General features: G+C 34.4%; 1 protein-coding gene across 17 annotated transcripts in view; it reads left to right on the top strand.

Moving 5' to 3' along the window:
• LOC106878895 (receptor-type tyrosine-protein phosphatase kappa) overlaps window positions 1-24,430 on the top strand; it is a 594,862-nt gene that overhangs the window by 278,603 nt on the left and 291,829 nt on the right. For all 17 annotated transcript variants that reach the window (XM_089356042.1, XM_089356041.1, XM_089356040.1 and 14 more), the window contains exon 2: window positions 18,281-18,439. In XM_089356042.1, coding sequence (XP_089212168.1) covers window positions 18,281-18,439 — 159 coding nt within the window. The remainder of the gene's footprint in view (window positions 1-18,280; window positions 18,440-24,430) is intronic.

The raw sequence follows: 24,430 nt of genomic DNA, 5'->3' as shown, positions 1-24,430 counted from the left end.
TCAGGTTACCTATTGATGCCTTTAAAGCTAAATACACATCACACATCCATTGGTTTTAAGTTTAGAAATAGATATAATGTCACAACCATCTCCGAATATAAGTGGTCACTGGAAGACTATACATAAAGCAGCGCCTCAACTAAATAGAGTATTGTGGCAAACAATTGTGGTTGAAACGCTGAAGCTATTCATGTTACCTGGCCACGTCTTAAACAGAAGAAAAGGTACATTTTTGTTAGTCATATAATACAAATTCAATGACTGCAAACTGGTAGAATCTGCATCCAAGAGATTCAACATGTCAAATCGAGATGAAATTCAAACTAAATGTTAACCGATAACAGTAGGGGTCGTAACACTATCTTAGATGGAGTTATGTTCTCCATTTAAGCCAAATTTATATTGTGTGTTGGAATGTAGAGATAGATAGGTGGAAATAAAAGAAGAAACAAAATCATGTTACGATGTTTGCCCAAAGAAACTAGACATTCATTGATAGTACTAATACTGTTCTGCACCGCTACTAAAATTATCTTCCTCAGTCGTCAGTCAGTGAAGAGAAAATCCCGTAGTGCAATATAGATTTCGTCTCATAATTTCTCAGCCATAAAAGCTACAACTTTGTTTTGATTTCCAGCTGTAACAGTGGCTTTGATTTATTTCCATATTTCTTTGACGAGAAGGAACATTACAAATTCCTGTTTTCACTAAGAATTCTATGGTTATACCGTCGTCAAAACAAAACGATTTGATGTCACAGTTCTTATTTGATTAGGTTCGAAATCAATATCTCATGCAATTATCAAAGCTAATGTCTTTTGGAAAATATGAACACAACACAGTTCTGTTTCTACCAATAGTTTAGGTGTGATTCCTTTGTAAATCAAAGCGAATATTGATGTGAAATTATTTCAGTACACGTCAAGGTTTTCTAAACTGATGAGCATCACAAATCTAGTCGAGTAATAAACTGTTCTACTGTATAGTATAGATTTTTGGTGGTTTTGCAATTATAGCTTTATACCAATACAGTAATTAGAAGTAGTGGACAATTTCATTCTTTACTTAACCTTCAGTGAATAGTGTATCCGAAAGGGAAAATTTGTCTTCCCTTCCTGGCAATATTGTAACATAACCGCACCCCACCAAAAAAAAAAAAAAAAAAAAAAAAAAAATGAGGGACCTGTATTGTTAAACCAATAAATAGTACAACTACTGTTTCGTCTTAAAAGTTGCCATAAATATCTAAATAACAGTGTTTCTGAAAACTACTACTGTTTAACTTTAAATAATAGCCTAAAGTAGTCAGTCGTTGCTGAAGAAAATAGATTTAAATTATTGACGGCGTTTTCAAAATGTTAGAAAACATGTAATGGATATTTACACACTATGTAATTATTGAACCGGCGTTTCAAAGCCGAAAGGAGAGATTCTTTTTAGTGGGCTTATCTGCCAGGAAGAGCAATGAAATATGTGAAACAACTATCTAGGGGAAGGGAGGGCGACAGTGACAATGCAATGTTAAGAAATAAGAAGAAAATGATCTTGACTGGTGCATACGCCCTCAATAGTAGCTTGACACAGTGTGGTCTAACTTGGGGGTAATGAATAACAAAAAGGAAAGAAATAAACAAAACAATAACCAAACATTTATTTTGGAAGATTGCTGAAAGCATAGGCAATATAGTGACAAACCATTATTCGATGTGTTTGATTCTATTTTTGTCATCCAGAATTCTTTTATTTGGGCACTACCTAGAACGTTTTAGTCGTTCATTGTAATTTCAGCATATATTTCAATTTGGTATCAATTTTATTGCTCCTGTTTGTCGAACTGCTATATACGGGTAGCAAATAACATAACTACATACGGGGTTCCTCGTCTGTTAATGGATTGCTCTCATTCTCTCTCTCTAAATCCCCCCTCTCTTATATATATATATATATATATATATATATATATATATATATATATATATATGTATGTATCTTATATAATTTATGTAGATGAATAATGTGTACGCACATACATATATGTATACACATGTATATATATGTGTATATGCGGGGTGACACACACACACACATGCGTTAATTAAAGATACGTGAGAATGTTACTAAATCTTCGTCAATTTATTCAATGTTTTCAGTTAAAGGAATCTTCTTATCAAATATCTTGTGATATGTTTTCACTTTGAAATATTACCAATGATGTCAGAAATATTCCTCTCTTTGCTGTCAGACTCGTGAAATCTGTCCGGATTGGAGAATTCCATTCATTCCGTTAGACAGTCTATTCACCCCAGTTTGAATCTGTGTCTGTTTCTCTCTTCCTACTTGCACTTCAATTTGGATCAAAGAATTGGGTGCGTCAGGAAATTTGTTCTTAACATTCTGGTAGTTCAAAGAAGAACGGCTTCTTGTATAATTGTCTCTTTATGATGTTTACTAAACATTCCTTACCTGAGAGTGGTTTCTAACATCTCAATGTAATGCATTCTCTCAACATCTCTTTGTGTTTCAGAGTATTCGTGTTGAAGAATTCCTTGAATATAATAATTATACACGCTGTCACGCAAAAGCACGCCATACAGAATATTGTCATTGCTATGTAGCAATTCCGAAATGAATAGGTTAGATTATATGCACTTATGTTTAAAAGCCAATAAATGTACGTACATGCATGGTGTATATCTGTTTGTATGTGTGTGTATGTCTGTTTGTATGTGTGTGTATGTCTGTTTGTGTGTTTCTCTTCATTTCTAGGCTGAGAGGCTTAACTTGATCAGTTAAGTGCGTCGATCTTAGTTGAAGTATGTGCAACGTTTTAAGCTTCTTGATTTATTGCAAGTTACAATGAATAATATTTTCTGACTCATTGCATCAATGGTGCTTTATAGATCGGTATCGGCCGTTAGCCGACTTTGAGGTAGTCTTAAAACTCCAACTGAAACAGTTCATTAAGCAGAAAGTTAAATTATATCTAGAAGCAAATGTTTCAGACGTGTGTATTTATTTCGCATTTTAACCAAAATAATCATTATTTCTCAAAGACTAAGTAGAATAATTCATTTGTGGTTGACTTTTTGTCTTCATCCCAGGAAATGATCTAGAATGATGTTTATAGAAACGAAATAATTAATAGTATTGAGTTATGGTAAATGCACAACTCTGGAAAAATATTTAGATAGTCATGGTTCGTTTTTTTTTTTTTAAAGAAAAAGTTTTTCGATATTTGTTTATGTCTCTAAGTAAACCTGTCGCATTATGTTTTTCGTTTGAAGTTTGAAACATTAGCTTTATTATCATAGAAAATATTGATACTTACATATATTAATATTAATCCAAACATTAATAGTTGCATATATTATTACAGGTTCTTTAAAGACCACCTCTTGATAAAGTTTACTTCTCGCCCAAACATTACTTGGCAACTTGCAATATTAAAGAGTGATATAAGTTGGTTTTTTTTAATTATTTTTTATTTGTCACAAGGTCGACACGAATAGGGGCATCAGTAAGCCTAAAGAAAACGGCAGGTTTTTCAAAAACATCAATTATGAAGAAAAACAACCAAAATAGAGTATGCAAAAGACTGTAATCAGACGTCCAACTAGGGTGCAGCCACCTAAGACCGATCAAGAAAACCCTCAACTTCTGGGTCAGCCTGATTGCAAAGTGTAAATGTCATCTCCTGACTGTGTTCTAGGATACATGACCAATCACTGCGAAGGGAAATGTTCTTAATTTAGAGCTATTATTCTTGTTGTCTCAGTGGATAGATAAAATGGAATATTAACCATAACAGAATCTGAATTTAAGTAATTCACAAATGAATCTAAATTTAAAGGTCTTAGACCGAGACTATACCATTCAATGTTGTAACTTTATTCTGAGGAAATAATAACGTGTATATGTCTTCTCTTTGATGACATTGGTGGAATGGAGCATGAATATTTTGAAGGAATCTTGGTTATCGTGTGCAATATAGATTTGGATGTAACTGAATGAAATATTTAGACGCATTCTCCGTAGAAGAGTTCCTTACGGTACCATCGCTTTGTAGATTGTAGGTAGAAGAAGTCAACAAAGTTAGTATCACTCTCATTAGTGATTGATCCGCTTCTATTTCGGATGCTTTGTGGGATGATTATTTTGAAAAGTTGCAATACTGGTGAAATGCTATCCAATTTGTGGTTGACTGTGAAAGGCGGAGAAGATGATTTCAGTTGCCTACTTCAATATATGACATTATTTATGAGTGTAACTCGAATGCTTCCAGAGTAGTCAGCAGAGAGAACTGACGAGAATCCCACCAGTTTGTTGACTCAAAGTACTCAAAATTCAGGTATTGGGTTGGGGGCATATGGCTATGCGGTTCTGGCTGGATAATCAAGTGAAGATCTTGACGGTTTATAAACGTCTCGTTTAGAGATGAGAAAGTAATCCAGAAAAAGTTTGGGTGCTTGTTTGTCGATAGATTAGGTAGGTTGAGTGTTGGCGTAGAGAGTTGAAAATAAGTTTGCGAAGCGTAACCTGGTCGGTATTGTTGGAGGAGTGTGAGAGCTAAGAGGAGCCACGGACGCTGAAGTTGTCGAGGACGACACTTAATAAGAGTGGAGTGAACAAATGAACATGCACCCGATACGGTATTTCGGCAACTTTTGAATTTTAAGATGCGAGTGCGAGTAACTGAATACCTATATTGGAAATAGGCAGATGAGAAAAGTTGGTCGTAAGAAGATGGATGCTACAAAGTGATATATGGAATCTTGACGGAATTGAAATCGACGGAGTTTCGTAATAAGGCAGGAAAACTGTCCATTACGTCGATTGGTATTTTGATTTTTTTCTGAGAGGAGAAATGGCGGAACGATTTACTTTTTTCCTCTCACTGCGTATGTGTGCGTATGTATATATAGTGTGTATGTGTGTATGCATGTATGTATCCATTTATATATAAGCAAAGCCAACTAAAACATGAATACACACAGATTCTATAATTCATGTAATTTGTTTCTTAAGGCGTTATTTTGTTCTCAATTGACATCAAATGTTTGCGTCTTTGTAGTCAGTGTACACTTGACAATCCAACACGTTTAGTTGTAACGATTGTAGATTGTATCTCTTGTTAGTGCTGGACGTGACATCTTGCAGATCATTTCTCTGTTTACTCTTTAACTCTAACGATTCTTTTTAAAATTGTGAGTTTCCTTATAAGTTGTTTTATATATCTCTCGAGAAGAAAACGGTAATGAAACGTGTTAAATGAAAATATTATTTATAATGATGTTTCAAAGAACAACATCACGAGTCTTTCTACTGAAATGGTAATATATTTGTAACTGACAACAAAATGCAGAAATCTACTTGAAGTTTTGCATTTGAACTCATTCTTCATACTTTTTTCAAAGAGATTCGATGAGTAATTTTATACATTATGATAGGGTGCTGAAAAGTTCTTGGCTTTAAGGGTATCACGAAAACGCTGGCTGGAGGCCCAACCTTCCGAGATCCTACAAAAACTGAATGACCGTTGCAACAAGTGAGTGAATCTGAGAGGAGAATATGTTGAATAAAATCATAATTAACTGATCCTTCTGTAGTTTCTTTTACCCAAATCCAGAAACTTTCGGTACCCCGCGTATAATTTCATTAGAAGTGTCGCTGTCTCTCGCCTTCCCTCTCTCTCCTCATCTTTCTCTCACAAGTCCTTTTACTTGCGCTCAAGAAGGGCGTGATTATTCCTCCTACTTATATGATTGCAAACTATGAACTAAATCAATTAATATACGTAAAACATGGGCTCTCCTTAACGATACTTCATAAACATTATCTTTCTCGGCAACCGTTTCCATTATATATTTTCTACTTTAGGTGTCTGGTAATTGTGACATTACGTATTTCAATATCAATTGTGATCAGGCGGTGAGCTGGCAAAATCGTTGGCACGTCGGGCAAAATGCTTAGTGGCACGTCGAGCCGTCTTCACGATCTGAGTTCAAATTCCGCCGAGGTCGACTTTCCCTTTCATCCTTTCGGGGTCAATAACACTGCGGTCAATGTAATTGACTCAGACCCTGCCCCAAAATTGCTGGTCTTGAGCCCAAAATTGAAACCAATATTAATTGTAACTGTTTTCTGCCATGGTACAAGTATTATTTTGCATGTTATTTAGTAAGTACAATAAACCTAACTTCACTATAAGGCTACAACTTCTTGGAAAACATGTCACTTCACATCTCTTTGTTTCTGTTTTCAAGTGTGTAATCCATTGAAATTCACACGAAGACTTGATGTGACATGAAACCAGTATTTCATTTCGCTTGTACACTTTATTATCAGAAGTATGAATATATTGGCTTTTACAATAAGAAGTGAACGTAGTTTATAGACTTTATAAATTTGTCCTCAGAAATAATTTTTGCCGCCGATAGTGGATGTAACTGCTTATTAATTAAATCAATGCATATGTTGTACGTCAATAACAGGAATGTGGAGATCAAATCTAGTGAGGCTTTATTATTTTAACGAAATATTTTCTCGATTTTCATACATATCAATATGTATGGAATGAAATATTGCTCGGAAGAAAGTCAGAAAATGATCAATATACAAGGGTTTTGAAATGTAAAGATGCTGAGTAAGTAAAACGGTGCCACTAATAACTGGAGCATCTGGTAGGATAAAGAAATGCATAAAGAAAATATTTAACCCTACTCGAAATTTTAAACTGTATATTGAATCCGACAACTACTTTTCCAATGGCAGCCTACTTCCTACACAAGTTACATTAAAATCAATAGCATAAAACACAACATTTTCTGCACGATTCACGTACCATATGCTCTACACACAATAATATAACATAACTCACACATACAATTCTCTTCAAAACCATCACCAAATAAAACACAACTGACTTAACATATATTTTCGCATAATTGACGCCATTACTATAACACACATCCCGCACCACACGAATACGGTATTGCATCTGGTGGTGGCAGTGGAATCTTGCATGAAATTGCTGAAGACAGGATAGAAGATGAGGAGGAAGGGGAAGAAGACGGAAAGATTATGAAGATGATGATAATAATAATGATAATAATAATAATAATAATAATAATAATAATAATAATAATAATAATAATAATAATGTGTTCGGCCTGCAAATATAATTTCCAATCTTCTGACTGTTCTTACAGATGCAACATGTTAACAGGTTTGATGCTTGCTTACCCTTTCCCCACGCCAAATTCTCTGCTCTTGTTTTATTTTAGTAATTCGATTATTTTTCATCCTGAAACCAAGAGGAAATCGATATTTCCTTGCTTGGTAGGGTTCACGCCTCAATAGATAATTTCTATAACAAAAGGAAATCGAAGTGAGTGAAAAAGAAACAGGGAGAAATATGGCGATAAGAGGAAAATAATGCATTCGTTGCTGTTGCTTTTTTCATTGTTTAATGTATAAACAATTTAATTGCGTCTACACGAGATGTGCCAATTTATGACTTCCGCCTGAAGAGTTATTAAAAGTATTTTAATGGAATTTTGAAGGTAAATTGATCAATAATTATCGTTTCTAAAATTCTTCCATTTTAGCTGTTGTTATTGATTCTAAATAACAGTTGGCCTTCTATGTGTTACCAATGCCTGATTGAATTGGATCCTTTAATTATAATCTTACATAAGGAGCCTAACTACAAAAAACCTGGAAGAGGATTAATCATAACAACACGATTGAAAATGGATTAACTAAATGTCATAGAGCTGCTGAAAACCAAGGAAAACATTGTTGAGAAGATGATGATGTATGAAGCAAGACGCTTCAGATTTTAAGTTCATTGATTTAAAATTATTCTACAAGATTTAATTAACAGATTTCTCTGAAATAACTAAATTCGATATAAATACACAAATAAAGTAGCTGTGTTGACATGATTATGAATAGTGCTAACAACCCCCAAAACATATATTTATAAAAATAAAACATAGTTCTGACCAGGATATATTTTCAGCATAATTCAAAACAATTTTGAAACATTTCGTAGATTTTAGAAACTGAATTAATACTAGAACTTTTTCTGGCAATTCATTTGGATTCGGCATTATTAAACCATCAAGAAGTGTGTGTGTAATTTTTAAAATTTCTCAGAGAAGAAAGGAGCGTTGTGGAAGGGTTCGAGAACCCTTCTCTAGGAGGGGGAGGGGCGTTGTGTGAAGAACTGGTAACCTTCTATAAAAATCATATTCATGAAACCCACCAAGAATGAACTGATTTGCAGCACTTAGCAACACAGTGAAGATTAAGAATTAAAAAAAAACTCGCGCATATTGTGTTTCTACTTATTCATAGGGTTACCAATAACCAGCTGTTAGTCCTACATGCAAGTACGCACGCACACACACACACACATTCGCAAAGGGCGGTCGATATGAAATTCATTAGGATGTCGATAAAATGTCTCACGTTACCTATTGTAACAATTTACGCTGCGTTTCTGAATCCATGCGTATAAGGTTTCGTCTTTATCTTTCTACAATCCATACAAGATTACCCTAGCGTCTGTTTAATCGACATAAAATTCTCACCTGTTGTCTCTAGAGGCACCATCTTTACTGTTAAGTTCGACCTGGAAAATCCTTCGAGTTATTGCTGCCGAGCTACATTGATATTTACTTTTCCTTAGGGTAACATCGGTATCAAACAGAAGGTCAACCTGGAAATTTTCTTGTAGAGGGCGTTCCACTCTCATCTCACAGCACTCTACCAACAGAGACGCAAGTAGAGCTTCTCGAGACATTCTGAAATGAGTATATAAATGTAGACTCAGATATAATCATTTAATGATACGCACGGCAATTAATATCTTAGAAAACGGAATACTTAACAGCCTTCAATTCTATAGGAATCTGCAAAAGTGGCCAAACGTAATCAACTTCTCTAATTTAACTAATAATATGATTTCTACTACGAAATCAATTTCAATGAAGATCTCCAATCTGTAATTTAGAAAATAATTGAAAAAGAATTAAGAATTGTGTTGTTTATACTGCGTTTCATTTTGTTATTATACAACTCCGATGACAAATATTTATCTGTCTGTCTGTCTGTCTGTCTGTCTGTCTGTCTGTCTGTCTGTCTGTCTGTCTGTCTATCTATGTGTCTATCTACCTGTTTGTCTGTTTGCTTCTCTGTCAGTCTGTATATCTATATGTCAGTCTGGCTATCTGTCTGTCTAGCTATCAATACATACATACATACATACATACACACACACATAAATATATACATTTATGCATTCATATATACGGTGTGCATTAAAGATTTTCTCTGACCCACTTCCGAAACGGAACTTATGTAGGTATAATCATACATGTCAGTACATGTCACATTAAAAGTTGTAGCTTTCCACTAGTATTCGTTTGTCTTTTACGTCTACTCAAGTGGATTAAGGTGTTAAAAAGGAGGCAGTTGAATGTAGATTAGTGACCTGCAGAAAGATACTTTCGATGAGATAAAAGAAGTTTATGGTGACGATGCACCATCAGACGACTTAGTCAAGCACTGGCGTCACCACTTCAAACAGGATCGGACATCTGTGGAAATTGTTCCTATTTCTGGACGACCACATTCCGACCACATTGATGACGACCCCTACGTAAACTGGAAGCCGCCATACCTATTCGGCAACTAGCACAAAAAAACGAAGAAAAGTGTAGGGTCCATGGAAAAAAAAAACATTCACGACCATTTGTAGATGCGGAAGGTGTCTGCACGATGGATTCTCCGGATGCACACATCTTACACCTTTTCAGAAGCAAGAACTAGTCAATTGCTCCTAGGCTCTTTTGGCAATGTGCCAAGAAAACGAGAAAGAACTTTTTTTGGCAGACTTATCACAGAAGATGAAACATGGGTCCATCACTGTGATTCTGAAACTAAAGCCCAGTCGAAGCATGATAACTCACCACCTCCAGAGAAGGCTCACGTTCAACCCTCAGCATGCAAGGTGATGCTCACAGTATTTTGGGACCAGCGCGGAGTATTGATGATGAATTTTCTGGAAAAAGGCACCACAATTAACGGGGTAAATTATGCATCTCTTCTGCTGCAGAAATTGCGGTTCGCCATCAATCTAAAGGCACGTGGCATGCTGACCAAAGAAGTCCGCCTCCTCCAAGACAATGCCCCAGTTCACAATGTTGCCCAGATGAAAGCACATTGCCGCGGCTATGAAATCCTTTCTCATGTCCCTTACTCTCCCGGCCTCGCACCATCTGACATTCACCACTTTCCAATCATGAAGTCGTTTTTGAAAGGGGGACACATTTCGGATGATGAACTAATATCCGAAGGCTTTGGCTTTAGAGGCAACTTACCGACCTCTACAGACGAGGTCTTCACAGTTGCATAATGCAATGGGAGAAGTGTATCATCATTGGTGGTGGCTATGTAGAGAAGGCATAATAAGTATGCCTAGTTTCGTTTACCCCAGTCCTTGTAAAATGGGTCAGGCCAAATCTTTAATGAACACCCCTCGCGTGTATGTATATATGTATATGTATACCGGGGTAAGCACATAAATGTGAAACAAGGTGGTAAAAAAAGTACTCAAATACCAGAGGTAGAGTAATATGCTTTATTTAGAAGCAGCAAAGATATAACAAAAGTTGTTACTCAGAATTTCACGTTCCCGACGAACAGGAACGTGAAATTTTGAGTAACAGCTTTTGTTATATTTTTGATGCTTTTAAATAAAGTATGTATGTATATATATATATATATATATATATATATATATATATATATATATACATATATATATATATATATATATATACACGCACGCACACAATTCACACACACACACACACACACACACATGCGTTATGTCTGCGTGTGTATATAAACAGAGAGAGAGAGAATTCGTTGAATTGAGTAGATATATAGTATTTACTTTCCTAGACGCTACTATGTCATTTCTGCACTCTTTTATTCTACGGCGTTGTTTGTGGTTATTTTGCATGAAAGAAAAAAAAAAAACGACACACAACAAAAACTCTATAACGTCGTCTCAATTGAACGTGTTTGCGTCTCGCTGTCTATTAACTTAAGTAATACACTGCTGTCATAAAAATCGCATAATTCAATCCTAATCAAACTCATAAAAAAACCACAATGCACATCGGTTAATTGAGCAGTGTATAATTAACAGAAGTAAGGCATCATTTATAGTCATTGCGTCTTAAAAGTATAATGATATCGTTAGTAAAAAACACGCGCATTTATATATTTATTTATACAACAAGTGAAGAATGAAGCTGCTAGTATCACATTTATTCCACGGATTACAACTGTTTCAGGAACGTGTGTGTGACGAATCATGTAATAAGTTGGAAAACGTGGAAGAGAGTACTGATTACGTCATATCAATTATATTATATTGATTATATAATGGAAGACCCACAATCATGGAGGTTCCTGGTTGGAAGTGTAAAAGAACTGATAAAATGACAGTTTTATTGTATCTTGTGACAAAACCATTTCATAACTTAAATTCATTAATCATTCTGTATATTTAGACAGTTCGCTGATCTAGAAGACATTCTTAAATCTGTGTACTGTTATACAAACCATCATGAACGATGAGGCTGTTCTTGCGTCGAGTCACTTCAAAGATTTCAACTGTCAGCGGTAGAACCCCCACCCCCCCCAAAAAAAAATATAGGCGTAAAAGAATACAGTGAAAGTGATAAAGCAGTAGAGAAAGACGATCAAAATGATAAGGGATAAGATGAAGTTTAGCATGCTATATCGTCTGGTTATTTATACGCTGAAAAGGTGACATGGGAAGAGCATACGAAAAAGAAGTAATCTAGGTGTCAGGAAAAAAAAAAGACTGAAAAAGTTTTGTAGAATATTATCATGTCTCGTAATGACAAGGTAAATGTAAAAGATAATAGTTGTAATAACGTTTTAAACTTTGACACAAGGTCAGCAATTTCGGGGGTAGGAGATAAGTCGATTGCATCGTCCTCCGTGAGCAACTACTACTTATTTTATCAATCGCGAAAGGAGGAAAGTTAAAATCGACCCCGGCGAAATTTGAACTTCAGAACGTAAAGACAGACGAAATGACGCTACGAACTGTTAGTCCGGTGTGTAGGAATATATACACACGCATATGTTCATGCAAATACACGGAGTTTTCATACACACATATGCTCCTACCGACATGCCTCCCTACCTACCTACCTACCTACTTTCGAGGGGCGTATATTTTGGGTGTGCTAGGTGTGCACACCTATTGAAAATGGCAAATTCATTATAAATATTAACCTTACTCATTAATTTAATCACAAATCTTAATGCGAAACTTTTGTTATATCCCTGCTTGAAAATTGGTGGCATTGGGTGTGGCAGCACAACCAATTCAGCAACCACCATATGCCACTGCTACCTACCTACCTATCTATCCGTCTGTCTGTCTGTCTGTCTGTCTCCATTTTATGAATGAATTAACGATATTTTAAGTTTATTTTTCATGTGCTCTTTGCTACGGGAAACGAAAATACCTTTTACAAATGATTTCACCTTCATTTCTGTTTCAAATATTTCATGCCAAACTATCTAACTAATTCTCAATCAAACTCTGAGACGACAGCAGAGGGAAAGAAAGAACAAAAAAAATCTAATAAATAAGATGAAGTCTGGAATATATTTTAAATATCGATAGATTTAATGTTAATCTCTGATTTTTATTTACTTTGCTTTAAATAGTTGATATATTCCGTGATATATTGATTGTCGATTCTGAATTAAGCAAGCACTTATCAAATAGCGGCGAAATGATCAACGAGTTGGGTTCTAAGTATTAGATTCTTTTAACCGTTGAGTTGAATTTTAAATTGAAAATCAAATATGGAATTTCGCCATTTGGGTAAACAGAATTGATTCACAATCTCCGTTGTTGAAGGATACAACAACCACTCTAAATATTTAGTAGAGTCTACTGGTGTATTATATTCATTTTTAAAAATCAACGTAAGGTTATGAAAATCTGGATAACAAGACAATCAAACATATAGAGATATCACGATCTAGGTTTTATTTGTCTGCTGGGAATATATTTGCAACGTAACTCAGTAGTTGGATACTTGACAATGGTTAAGATTGGCTTCTATTGTAGATCAAAAGAAACCAAAAATGAATTCCACAATGTGCAGTGAGTGATTCATTCCAATAAGCGCATATGTTGCAATGTTGTCCATTGCGAATTTTTAGATTTTTATTATCGGGAAAATGTAAAGAATAATGGCCGGGGGGGGGGTCGTGTATTCCAGTAGTCGTCTCACACAAAACTTCATTTATGAGTGTATTTTACGTACTGGATATATATATATATATATATATATATATATATATACGCTGCTTTTTTATGTTTTGAAGATAGAGCACAATCTCTGTTCGAATTAAGGCGATAAGTTAGAAGCAATAACCAGATGGCAAATAGATACTAGAAGAGATTGAACGTAAGACCAAAAAGAAATGCTTAGTATTTGCATTTGAGGCAGACAGATCTCCTTTAACGCAATGTGTTAAGTGTAGCTTGTGGTACATATATTGAAAATCCGCTGATAAATTCTTTAAATAAAGAAACAAGAGCACTCACTCTTTTATTTGTAGCAATGTTAAAATCGCCCCATGCTATTATACATTCCTACGAATGCAGTGGAGAGGGGCAAGTCTCACTACTTAATAAAACTACAGCCGCAATCGAAAAGTATTGTTTATTTTTATAAAATAAATATTCAATGTTGTTCGACGCATAAACACGGCACGCAATTGTATTATGGTAGTGCATACAACAAATGCATGAATCTAATATAAATATCTAATCTATACATGCACACACGCACACTTTTAAAAGGAAGAACTTTCTCTTCTCCCAGACACGATATATTAATGTCTGCAAATGCATATGACTAATAAATCACAAAAATACAACTCTACTTGAATGGCAGCGAGATCGATAACGTTTAATGTGTGGATCACCCTCGAGGGATTTGATATCACTTTGATTAATTGGAGTACTTTTATATAAAAGGGGACTACGCATAACACACGCGCGCCCACACACACACATACATACATACATGCATATATATATATATGTGTGTGTGTGTGTGTTTTCTTCCGTGTCCATTTTGTCAAAACCTTCCAGTCATGAATGAACAATGAATCAGAGAAAAGTAATCTCAAATAAATGTAATACACAAAAAACAAGAACCAACAAAAATCAATGCTGGTAACTGAGATTTTTCTTTAAACTCAACGTATTGATACATCTCAATCTACATAAAATATATCTTGCGTGCAAATAGTATTTTGTTTACAATTTTCGATATTTTAAAATTTAGTTTGGCACTATTGTATAGAAAGTACAGTTAATACATAGCAAACATTCTGATTGTTTTGGTATTAAAATCGCAAACTTCTCAAAATTACTGAAGAGCATTTGTGGAGGATGTAAAACATTCAGAACAGAGAATGGAATCATAGTCTTTAGAGAGGTGTTCGAATCGAGTTAGATATCGATATGTTTCAGTTCGTAGCGGTGATACGAGTGAAAGTGAGTAGAAATTGAATGGAGCGGGATTTATGGTTACTAGTAAAGCTGGTACTTATATATGCATCAAAATTATAATTACATAATACTAATTATAATTATGATGCAACAAAATCATAATATTAGGCTCAGTTATTAAATATGATAACCACTTCGGGGATGACAATACCTGATCTATTTCGGTTTTCAAAAATCCTCCTCGGCTGTACACAGCTGGAGTGTGTGAGTAGTGAGGTTATTAAGACTTTTGTAGAATAGGTAGAGCATCAGATAAAATGCTTGGCGATATTCAACTCTGGTTCTTTATATTCTAAATTCAATTGTTAATGAGACCAGCTTCATTTTTCATTGTTCAGAGGTTAAAATCGAGTACCTGCCAGTTACTGGGGTCAGCTAAATCAACTTCTCTCGCTGGCATGATAAATAAAGAATGTAATCATACAGGTTTAATTTCCTTTGGATAACAGTTTACCATTAATGTTTTACATGTCGGATGAATGTTTTTAAATATTATTTTCCTTTAAATAAAAGTTAAGAAAACAAAAAAATTCGGCTAGATTTCTACCTTAACCAATTTGCTAAAATTAATCGGGTTTTCAGTAAATCGAATCACTGATGGGAGAAGTCCAAAACTAACAAAGAATCGACTTGAAATAAAAAATAATTTTTAACAGAAATACAAAATGTGTATCAATGCATGTATGTGTCAATCTATGCATGGGTGGATATATAAATTCCTGTAGGTATACACGTATGTATTATGTAAATTCCATACTTTAAGCATATATATGTTTGTGTGTCTGTATTTGTCCTCCCAACATCGCTTGACAACCGATGTTGGTGTGTTTACGTCCCCGTACTTAGCGGTTCGACAAAAGCGACCGATAGAAGAAGTACTAGGCTTACAAAGAATAAGTCCTAGGCTCGATTTGCTCGACTAAAGGCGGTGCTCCAGCATGGCCGCAGTCAAATTACTGAAACAAGTAAAAGAATAAATAAATATATATGTTTAAATAAGGAAAGATGTCTTAGATCTATAGGACTTCTGTATCAACTCAAGTCTTACAGACCTCGATTGGATTTAAGAATAGTACACCAGCCAGGATTATAATTATACCATCTATCTATCTATCTATCTATCTATCTATCTATCTATCTATCTATCTATCTATCTATCTATCTATCTATCTCTTTCTCTCTCTCTCTCTGATATATATATATATATATATATATATATATATATATATATATATATATATATATATATATATATATACGTACATACATGCGTATACGCACACACACACATATGTATTCCTACTGAAGTCCTGGAATTCACAAGCCGACCGTGTCGACTACTGATAGTTGCCTAACGGAGACATTCCCTTCCGATTAACCACTTGTCGGAACGTTCAACAAGTAGAATATAAAGAAACGCCGTAAGGATAAGCACTTTCTGCACGTGGAGCCCAGAGTGACCCTCTAGACCGGCCATATCTATTTTCATTTACACACACACACATACACACATGTGCATGTATGTATGTGTGTATGCATGTGTATATGCACCTATTCCTTCATGTAAACGCATAATTCCCATATTATAACAATGAAATATGCACAGACGTATAAAAGAAATAGCATTGAAAGGAGTGGGTATATATATATATATATATATATATATATATATATATATATATATATATATATATATATATATATATGTATGTATGCGTGTGTGTCTTTTTAGGTATGTATATATGTGTGTGTCTGTATATATATATATATATATATATATGGATGTGTGTATATGCACACATGCAAACACACGCAATCACACTCACTCGCACGCGTACTGTACATATAGTTATCTGTCTGTCTGTCTGTTCATATCTGTCTGTCTCTGTGTGTATGACAGCCTGTGTGCGTGTGTCTGTGTATATGTCTGTGAATGCGTGTTTGTGTGTTTGTCTCTGCGTTTCTAAGCACCACCGCTTGACAACCGACATTGCTTTCTTTATGTCCCCGTAACATTGCGGATCGGCGTAAGTGTTCGATAAAATAAATAGCAGGTTACAAAAAAAAAAAAGAAAGAAAATACTGGGGTCGATTCGTTCGACTAAAATCATTGAAGTCGGTGCCCCTGCGTGGCTGTAGTCTAATGTCTGACAAAATCAACAGATAAAAGTAAAAGATAAAAAGATTCACACACACACACAGATACGTACGTACATACATGCATACATACATACATACGTACATATGTGTGTATAAATTTATATATATATATATAGATAGATACATACAAACAAATATATAGATATATCCATATACATATATATAGACCCGCGCACACACACACACATAAATGTATATTATACACACACATATGTATATATATGTATATATGGTATACACACACATAACATATTTACAGGGACATATATTTTCATATAGCTATATTGATGCGTATGTATATGCTAGTAATGGTGCATGAATTTTCAAAGTATAATGGATGTATATTTTCTAGCGTGAAGAGGAAGTATATCATGTGTTAACTGTAGTACATTGAAACCGAAGAAAAATCAATCCACTGCTTTAAGCTGCGTTCTATTATAGACGGCGTTCATGTTTTATGTTGGTGTGCTTTTAGAAATGGAAGTAAAACGTAATTTACTGATCATTGAAATGTTTTAGTATTTATTAGGTTTATTAAATATTTGCTTTATAACTTTATGCACATCAGTAAGATATATATGTATATATATATATATATATATATATATATATATATATATATATATATATATATATATATATATATATACGCACATAGATACATGCATACACACAAACATACATTTATATGTGTATGAATGTTTTTTATATATCTAGATATACACACACACATATTGATATATATGTGTATATAATGATGATAATAAAAATAATAATTGATGAAGCATAAACCCATTACTTCAAAACACTACACACTCGCATACACACATTCACACGCATATAAACGTTCATAAACACAAATACATACATCCAAACACACATGTAACACATGCATGCGCACTCACCCGCCCCACACTAACACATGCATATATATGTATCCGTATGTGCGTGCGAGTATATATGTTGTTGTGTGTGTACGCGTGTATATGTGATATAAAATGTCGTCTTATATTGTTGTCCATATATGTGTGCGTGTGCTTGTCTGTGTACACATGCGTACATACACACATACATACATACATACATACATACAGACATACATACATTCATACATACACACATACATACATTCATTCATATATACATACATGCTGGCACATATGTTCATAGGCTTATGTTGATGTATTGAAAAATTTATTTGTGTGTATAAACAGAATTCTATGATTTTTATTTTTATTTTGATGGGAAATGTTCTGCAGATTTAACAAAGTAGGTTAAAATAGTTTTGCATTCTGTCTTTTTTTTACCATCTGAACTAATGTCTTAACGAACTTACTTACACGGATATAAACTTTATATGAATTTACTCGTTCATATGAAGTCATTACATATAATGTATTCCTAATCTATCTAGTTTTGAATTCTTATAAAGTTTTACATTTTTGTTTTTTTGTTTTTTTTCAGAATCGATTGATGAATTACAAGGCAAATGTTCTAGCCAGTATTTTGGATATAAATGCAAATTTAAATGCCATTGTCAAAGAGATGAACCTTGCGATAAGTTGGACGGAACTTGTTATTCAGGATGTGCAGATGATTACTGGGGACCTGGCTGTCAATTATGTAAGTTGCCCACTCCCCTTCTATCAATCTTTCTTCCATAATTTTCCATATAGACATATATGCAAGTACATAATATATATGTGTGTGTATGTGTACGTATATTAGTGTATTAATGTCTTTGTGTAGACTAATTCAAGAATGAGAAATAAACGGATATTAAGTTCGGTCATTTCACTGAAACTTGGTGAAATTAATGAAGTATTACTTGTAGTGTATTAGTTAATAACCTCCGATTATGGAGTTCATTGCAATACATTTTGCAGCTCAAAACTCCACAGCTGAATGGATCAATAGGACGTGTTAGCCGTTCTCACAAAGGCAACAGTATTTGGACGACTTCCATAAATGGAGTTTATGAACTAATAAATTTAAACTCCTCCTTACGCTATCAATTACATTAGGAGAAATGAGTAGTTTCCATCGATTATATTTCTTTCTTGCATTAAATATCTACATCTACAATTGTAACGATTCTGCAACTTTAATTGCCGGAATTTCTTTCAAACTAGACATTTAGGTTTCCTTCTAAAAGTAAACTTCTCCACTTCTAAAATTGACACAAGTCTGCGTTTAACTCATTTACGGCGGAATTTATTAAATTCTCTGATATTGACTGAAGCAAGAACGGATTAATTTACTTTTGCCGGTTAGAGTTGTTGCAGTTGGCTACATGGCTACATCAAATTTTCAATACGTCATCATTCGAATTAGGTTAAAAGTAAGCTTTGATTTGTAGTTTTGTTACCTAGCATCTTCGTCCTTGCTACCATCTGATGAAACTCCCATGGATTCACGGAGGAGTTAATGACAGATTGTTATTTAACCCTTACTCTTTGGTATTCCTAATTGAAAAAGAAAAAAAAAAAGAGAACATAATGAAAGACATTTCACGCCTGACCATGTCGTCACTTTATATATCAAAGACTACATGATTAAAGGTGTGTTTCTTTTTTTCTTTTTAAATCGGTAGGACGTGAATCGAGGATGATTCTTCTGTAATTCCTAGCACACTAAGCAACCTCTTAAATGAGCTTTCATTGGTTCTAAGAATCGGTAAGTTAGTGAATATAAGCAACAAATTTCTCCTTAAACTCAAATCACGTAAACTTTACTTTTTGAGATGAGTAGGAGGTTTTGAGATGAGTAGAAGCAAGTTCCTTTATTTCACCTCAAACAGCCAGAATGGTTTATAGAGTATTTATATCCTTATATCTTCTAATCTTCTTTCTTCTTCATTTCTTGTTATTCTAAACGATGTTTTCAGGCCGGTTGGTCATGTGTATACTGAATACGTATAGTCTTAAGGATAGGAATGAATTTTAAACTGTGACAATTGCCTAGATTTACAGTCTGAGGAACCTTATTCGTGAACTCATTCATCAATCGTATTTTAGCTGAGTTCAGAGACGGTTTCAAGAAGTTTCTCACCATGACACACACCGATTACATATAGTCTGACCTTATAACGGCAAGCACTTTCCAACTGAAATAATTGTAAAGTAGGCCACTGTTTCCAAATGTAGGCCACTGTTTCCAAATGTAGGCCACTGTTTCCAAATGTAGGCCACTGTTTCCAAATGTAGGCCACTGTTTCCCAATGTTGGCTTAAAGTAGTTTAGGCAAAGGAATATGGGTCTGATTCTCAGAGATCACTCACGTTTTAATGTCTAAGAAGTTATAATTATTTTATGCATTGAGACTTATTGTAAAATCTGGAAATGTGTTACAACAACTCGTGCTCATATAGAAACACACACACACATACATGTACACATGGGCACAGACGCAATTATAACCATACACTTGCGTATAATATAGACATCTACACAAACATGCACTTAAGAGAAACATACGCGTATGTATGTCTGTATGTGAATTTATGTGCCTTATAAAATGTTTAGAATTTTGCAGTTTGGTGTTTTGCAGTTATTAGAAATTTTTCACAAATTAACTTGCGCTGTATCCATCAAACACTGCATTCTCTGTTATCTTGCACTATGTAAGCTTTTGCAATCTTGTTTTTTTAAAAATCTTTTAGACAAAATCTCATCCTGTACTTGTGATTTCTTTTAACCTCACTCGTTATTTCGTCATCATCCATACACCATCTCTTATTTGATCATAAACTTTGCTTTAGTTGGCCAAGATCAATGATTACGAATTCTATACGCTACCATGTTTTATTATCTCTGTTTTATAGCCTTTGTTTAGTTTTATTTATTTATTTTCAAAGTTTTCAATGGTTTCCACTTTTGTAATTTCCAGACAGCTTGTTGCTTGGCCGACATTGATTTTCCATTAAATGTTTTCTCTTCAATGATATTCACGCTTCAACGAATGTGTTTCCTTCCTGGAGATAACGTTTCGGGTACTTACTCTGAGTTTTCTTTAGAATGCCTCTTTCATTTGAATAGTTGAATATCTACACTGACACACAGCTGTTGTGCACGCCCACGCCACCCCATAGATAGAGAAAAATATACGAAATGTACGAAATTGTATATGTATGGGGAATGTTTCTTCTATGTACAACTGTCTATATATCTACTTAATGCATTTTCAGGCATAGAACATCATAGTTATTGGTCACATATGAAACGTAAAGAAACAAAAAGCAGTTTTCTATCTTAAAATTAAATATTTGAATTAACTACAACAATATAAGATATGACTTATCATATTTATTAATATAGGTATGTGAATGCTTTCAGCAGCCCACGCATATTACCAGCTTAATAACGACAAAGTTATTCACGAAGTTCTTCATTATTTTCAAAACTAACGAAAGCAGTATATTTCAACAGAATTATGCTACCAAAAGTTCTTTCCATATCGCTGAACTCGCATTTACTCTCAATGACATGTTCCGATGTGGCGCTGGTTACCAGCATGAGCTCAAGTTAGTCAAAGTTCAGTGTGAGCTATATCGATACCATTGTATTCTTTCAGTCCTTTATGGTCTCCTCCATGAACGTGCATTCCTTATAGCGATAAAACAGAGAACAATTTATTGTCTTCATTTCTAAAGTCAACACCTGCCACCTCGTTCTGGGCATGATTTTTACCATTTCCGATATTTCTGAAGCCGTCTTCGACATCCCCATTACATTGATATTGCAAACTGTAATAAACTTTCTTTCTTCTCCCTTTTGCTTTCTGTTGCTATCTTTCCTGAACCCCACCCCTAGTACTCATCGACTAGGCACATCCTCTCTGCATGATACATTTATCCTGTCAGCTCTGTCAGTATACTCATAGAGGCTTCCTAAGCCCCAATTCCAAGTCTTAGCTATCTCCAATTGTTTTGTCTTTTCCTTCGATTTTCTTCCAAGGCGGCGAGCTGGCAGAGTCGTCAGTTCGCCGGGCAAATGCTTGCGGCATTTCGTCTGTCTTTACGTACTGAGTTCAAATTCCGCCGAGGTGGACTTTGCTTTTCCTCCTTTCTGAGTCGATAAATTAAGTACCAGTTGCGTATTGCGGTAGATGTAATCAACTTAATCGCTTTCCTCAAATTTGAGACCTTGTGCTACCAGTAGAAAGGATTATGTCTTCTAATTTTTTATCATATCAAGACCACTTATAATAAAAAGGGACGGGTTTTCGTTTCAAGATTTCGCATCTCAAGCCCGGTACCGATTTTCTATGTCCAGAAATATACTTCCTAACCGGCATGGAGTTGCAAAAATTCATACTTCCTCAACTTTGCCCAGGTGTTCTGGAGTACAACCTTCTTCAGGAATAACGTTCTTCAGTTCCGCAGAAAAATCGGCTTGTCTATCCACATCGGCAGATTCATTGGTCATTCAATTTTGGGCAAATTAAGACACCTCGAAACGCTTTTCAACCAGCCATTGTTAACCAGAAAATGTTGGCATTAGTACACACTCCATCCATTTACACCCCAGTTTGCTCGGTATATATATATATATATATATATATATATATATATATATATATATATATATATATATATATATATATATATATATATATATATATCATATATATATATATATATATATATATATATATATATATATATATATATATATAGTATATATATATATATATATATATATATGTATGTATGTATGTATGTATGTATGTATGTATGTATGTATGTATGTATGTATGTATGCATGTGTGTGTGTATGTATGCATGCATGCCTGAATGTATGTATGTATGTATATATATTATGTGCCTAAGTCCGTACGAGTGCCTATATATATATATATATATATATATATATATATATATATATATATATATATATATATATATATATATATATGTGTGTGTGTGTGTGTGTGTGTGTGTGTATGTATGTATGTATGTAAATGTGTGTCTATATATAAGTGTTATATCTCTAAACTTACTCTTAATGCTTTACTGAGTCCTTTGACTTCTTTACGGCATGGACCAGAACTACCTTGAAAATGGATATGAACTGAATCGATCTCACATGCCACTGAGTCGTGTGTGTGTGGAGGGGTCATATGACAGATTTAGTCATTACTCGCCTCAGCAACATTCCTAAGCTGCATGGGTTTACTTTGAAAATAGTTTGGTGCAACCTTAGGAAATGCAGTGTCTGGCAACACTAGTGCAAGTTTAATTGATATAAATTATTGTTGTTATTGTCATATAGGCCAGTGAATTCATTTACTGTTTAGGGTTACACGTCTCTGCTTTTCTGCTTTTCTCTTTTTTGCTACACTTGAGAAAGAAGTGAATGTGGGATCGTTGGAATTAATTAGCGAGTTGTTTCAACTACTTCTGTGTTTGTGTACATCGTACAAGACAAGATATGACAAGGCTTTCAATTTCGAAAAATAAACTTTAGTCTGCAAAATCTTGACGAAGGGTTGAATATTCAAAACATTTCTTTTATTTATGACAGCATTTTTATTTTTGATTTATTTTAAAATCCATATTTCAATTAGTTAATGTTAAAAGATATCATTTTATGTATTTGGAGGAACTGTAAACACTTTAAAAAAATAAAACTATACAGCAGCTTCGAAACTTGTATCTATATAACGAAGTCTTCTCATGCTGAAAAGATAAATGTTAAGGCAAGATATTCAGTGACAAATGAAAGTGACAGCCATCAAACTTGTTGACTACCAATCGACTTCCAATGCGATGCGTGGATCAAGTTTAAATGAGTACATTTAGAACGACGACGTTTTTGTTTTAATAGTTTACATGTCTACTTTGTTCGATATTTACACCACTAATTTCAATCATTTGTTTCGGCAAACCACAAAGAGATAAACTAATATTTTCGTATTGACTTGAATAAAAATTCATTAACATCTTGCTTCAATCTAGACGTCCAGCTACTTATCAGTCAGTGAAACAAGTCCTCAGCATAATCCTTACGATCGATAGATAGTTTTGATGTTATCAAATGCACCGACAAGTAGGAGAGAAAGTTAAGACGGAGAGTTTTTCTTTGCAACTTAGCAACCAATTACGAAAACACTTGAGTCTCCATAAACAGAACTTACGCCATTGCAACATTGAGAGGCCGTTGGTCCTTATTTGTACTTAATGTTGAGCATCGATACAAATGTTTGCTTTAGTTGCCGTGCAACACAAGAAATGTCTCTCTGATACTGTGTTAATTAAGTTAGGCGTAACTTGTTACTTGAATAGAAAACTGAATGAGCTTCTCGTAATATGGATTTGATGACAAGTCTTGTACTTAATGACAGCTACGTGTTAATGTCTTACGACGAACGCTTCTCAGATGTTTTATCATAACACTACGCAGAAGCTTACCTGACGCTCATCTAATTTTGATGTCGTTTTTAATGCTTTTGAACAGTGGTGGACAAACCTAATCAAAAAGTTAGCTTCGCTAACCGCTAATCCCCTAACTAAAAAAGTTAGCTTCACCAACGCTAAACCGCTGAACAGTTAAAAAATTAGCGGAAGCTAACGCTAACTGATAACCGCTAAATTCTATCATTTGCATTTAGCTT

The sequence above is a fragment of the Octopus bimaculoides genome, chromosome 8 (genome assembly GCF_046866305.1).
Source record: "Octopus bimaculoides isolate indiv1 chromosome 8, ASM4686630v1, whole genome shotgun sequence".
Taxonomy (NCBI): domain Eukaryota; kingdom Metazoa; phylum Mollusca; class Cephalopoda; order Octopoda; family Octopodidae; genus Octopus; species Octopus bimaculoides.
Note: the sequence above shows the minus strand (reverse complement) of the source record. Positions and strands in the feature narration are given on the sequence as shown.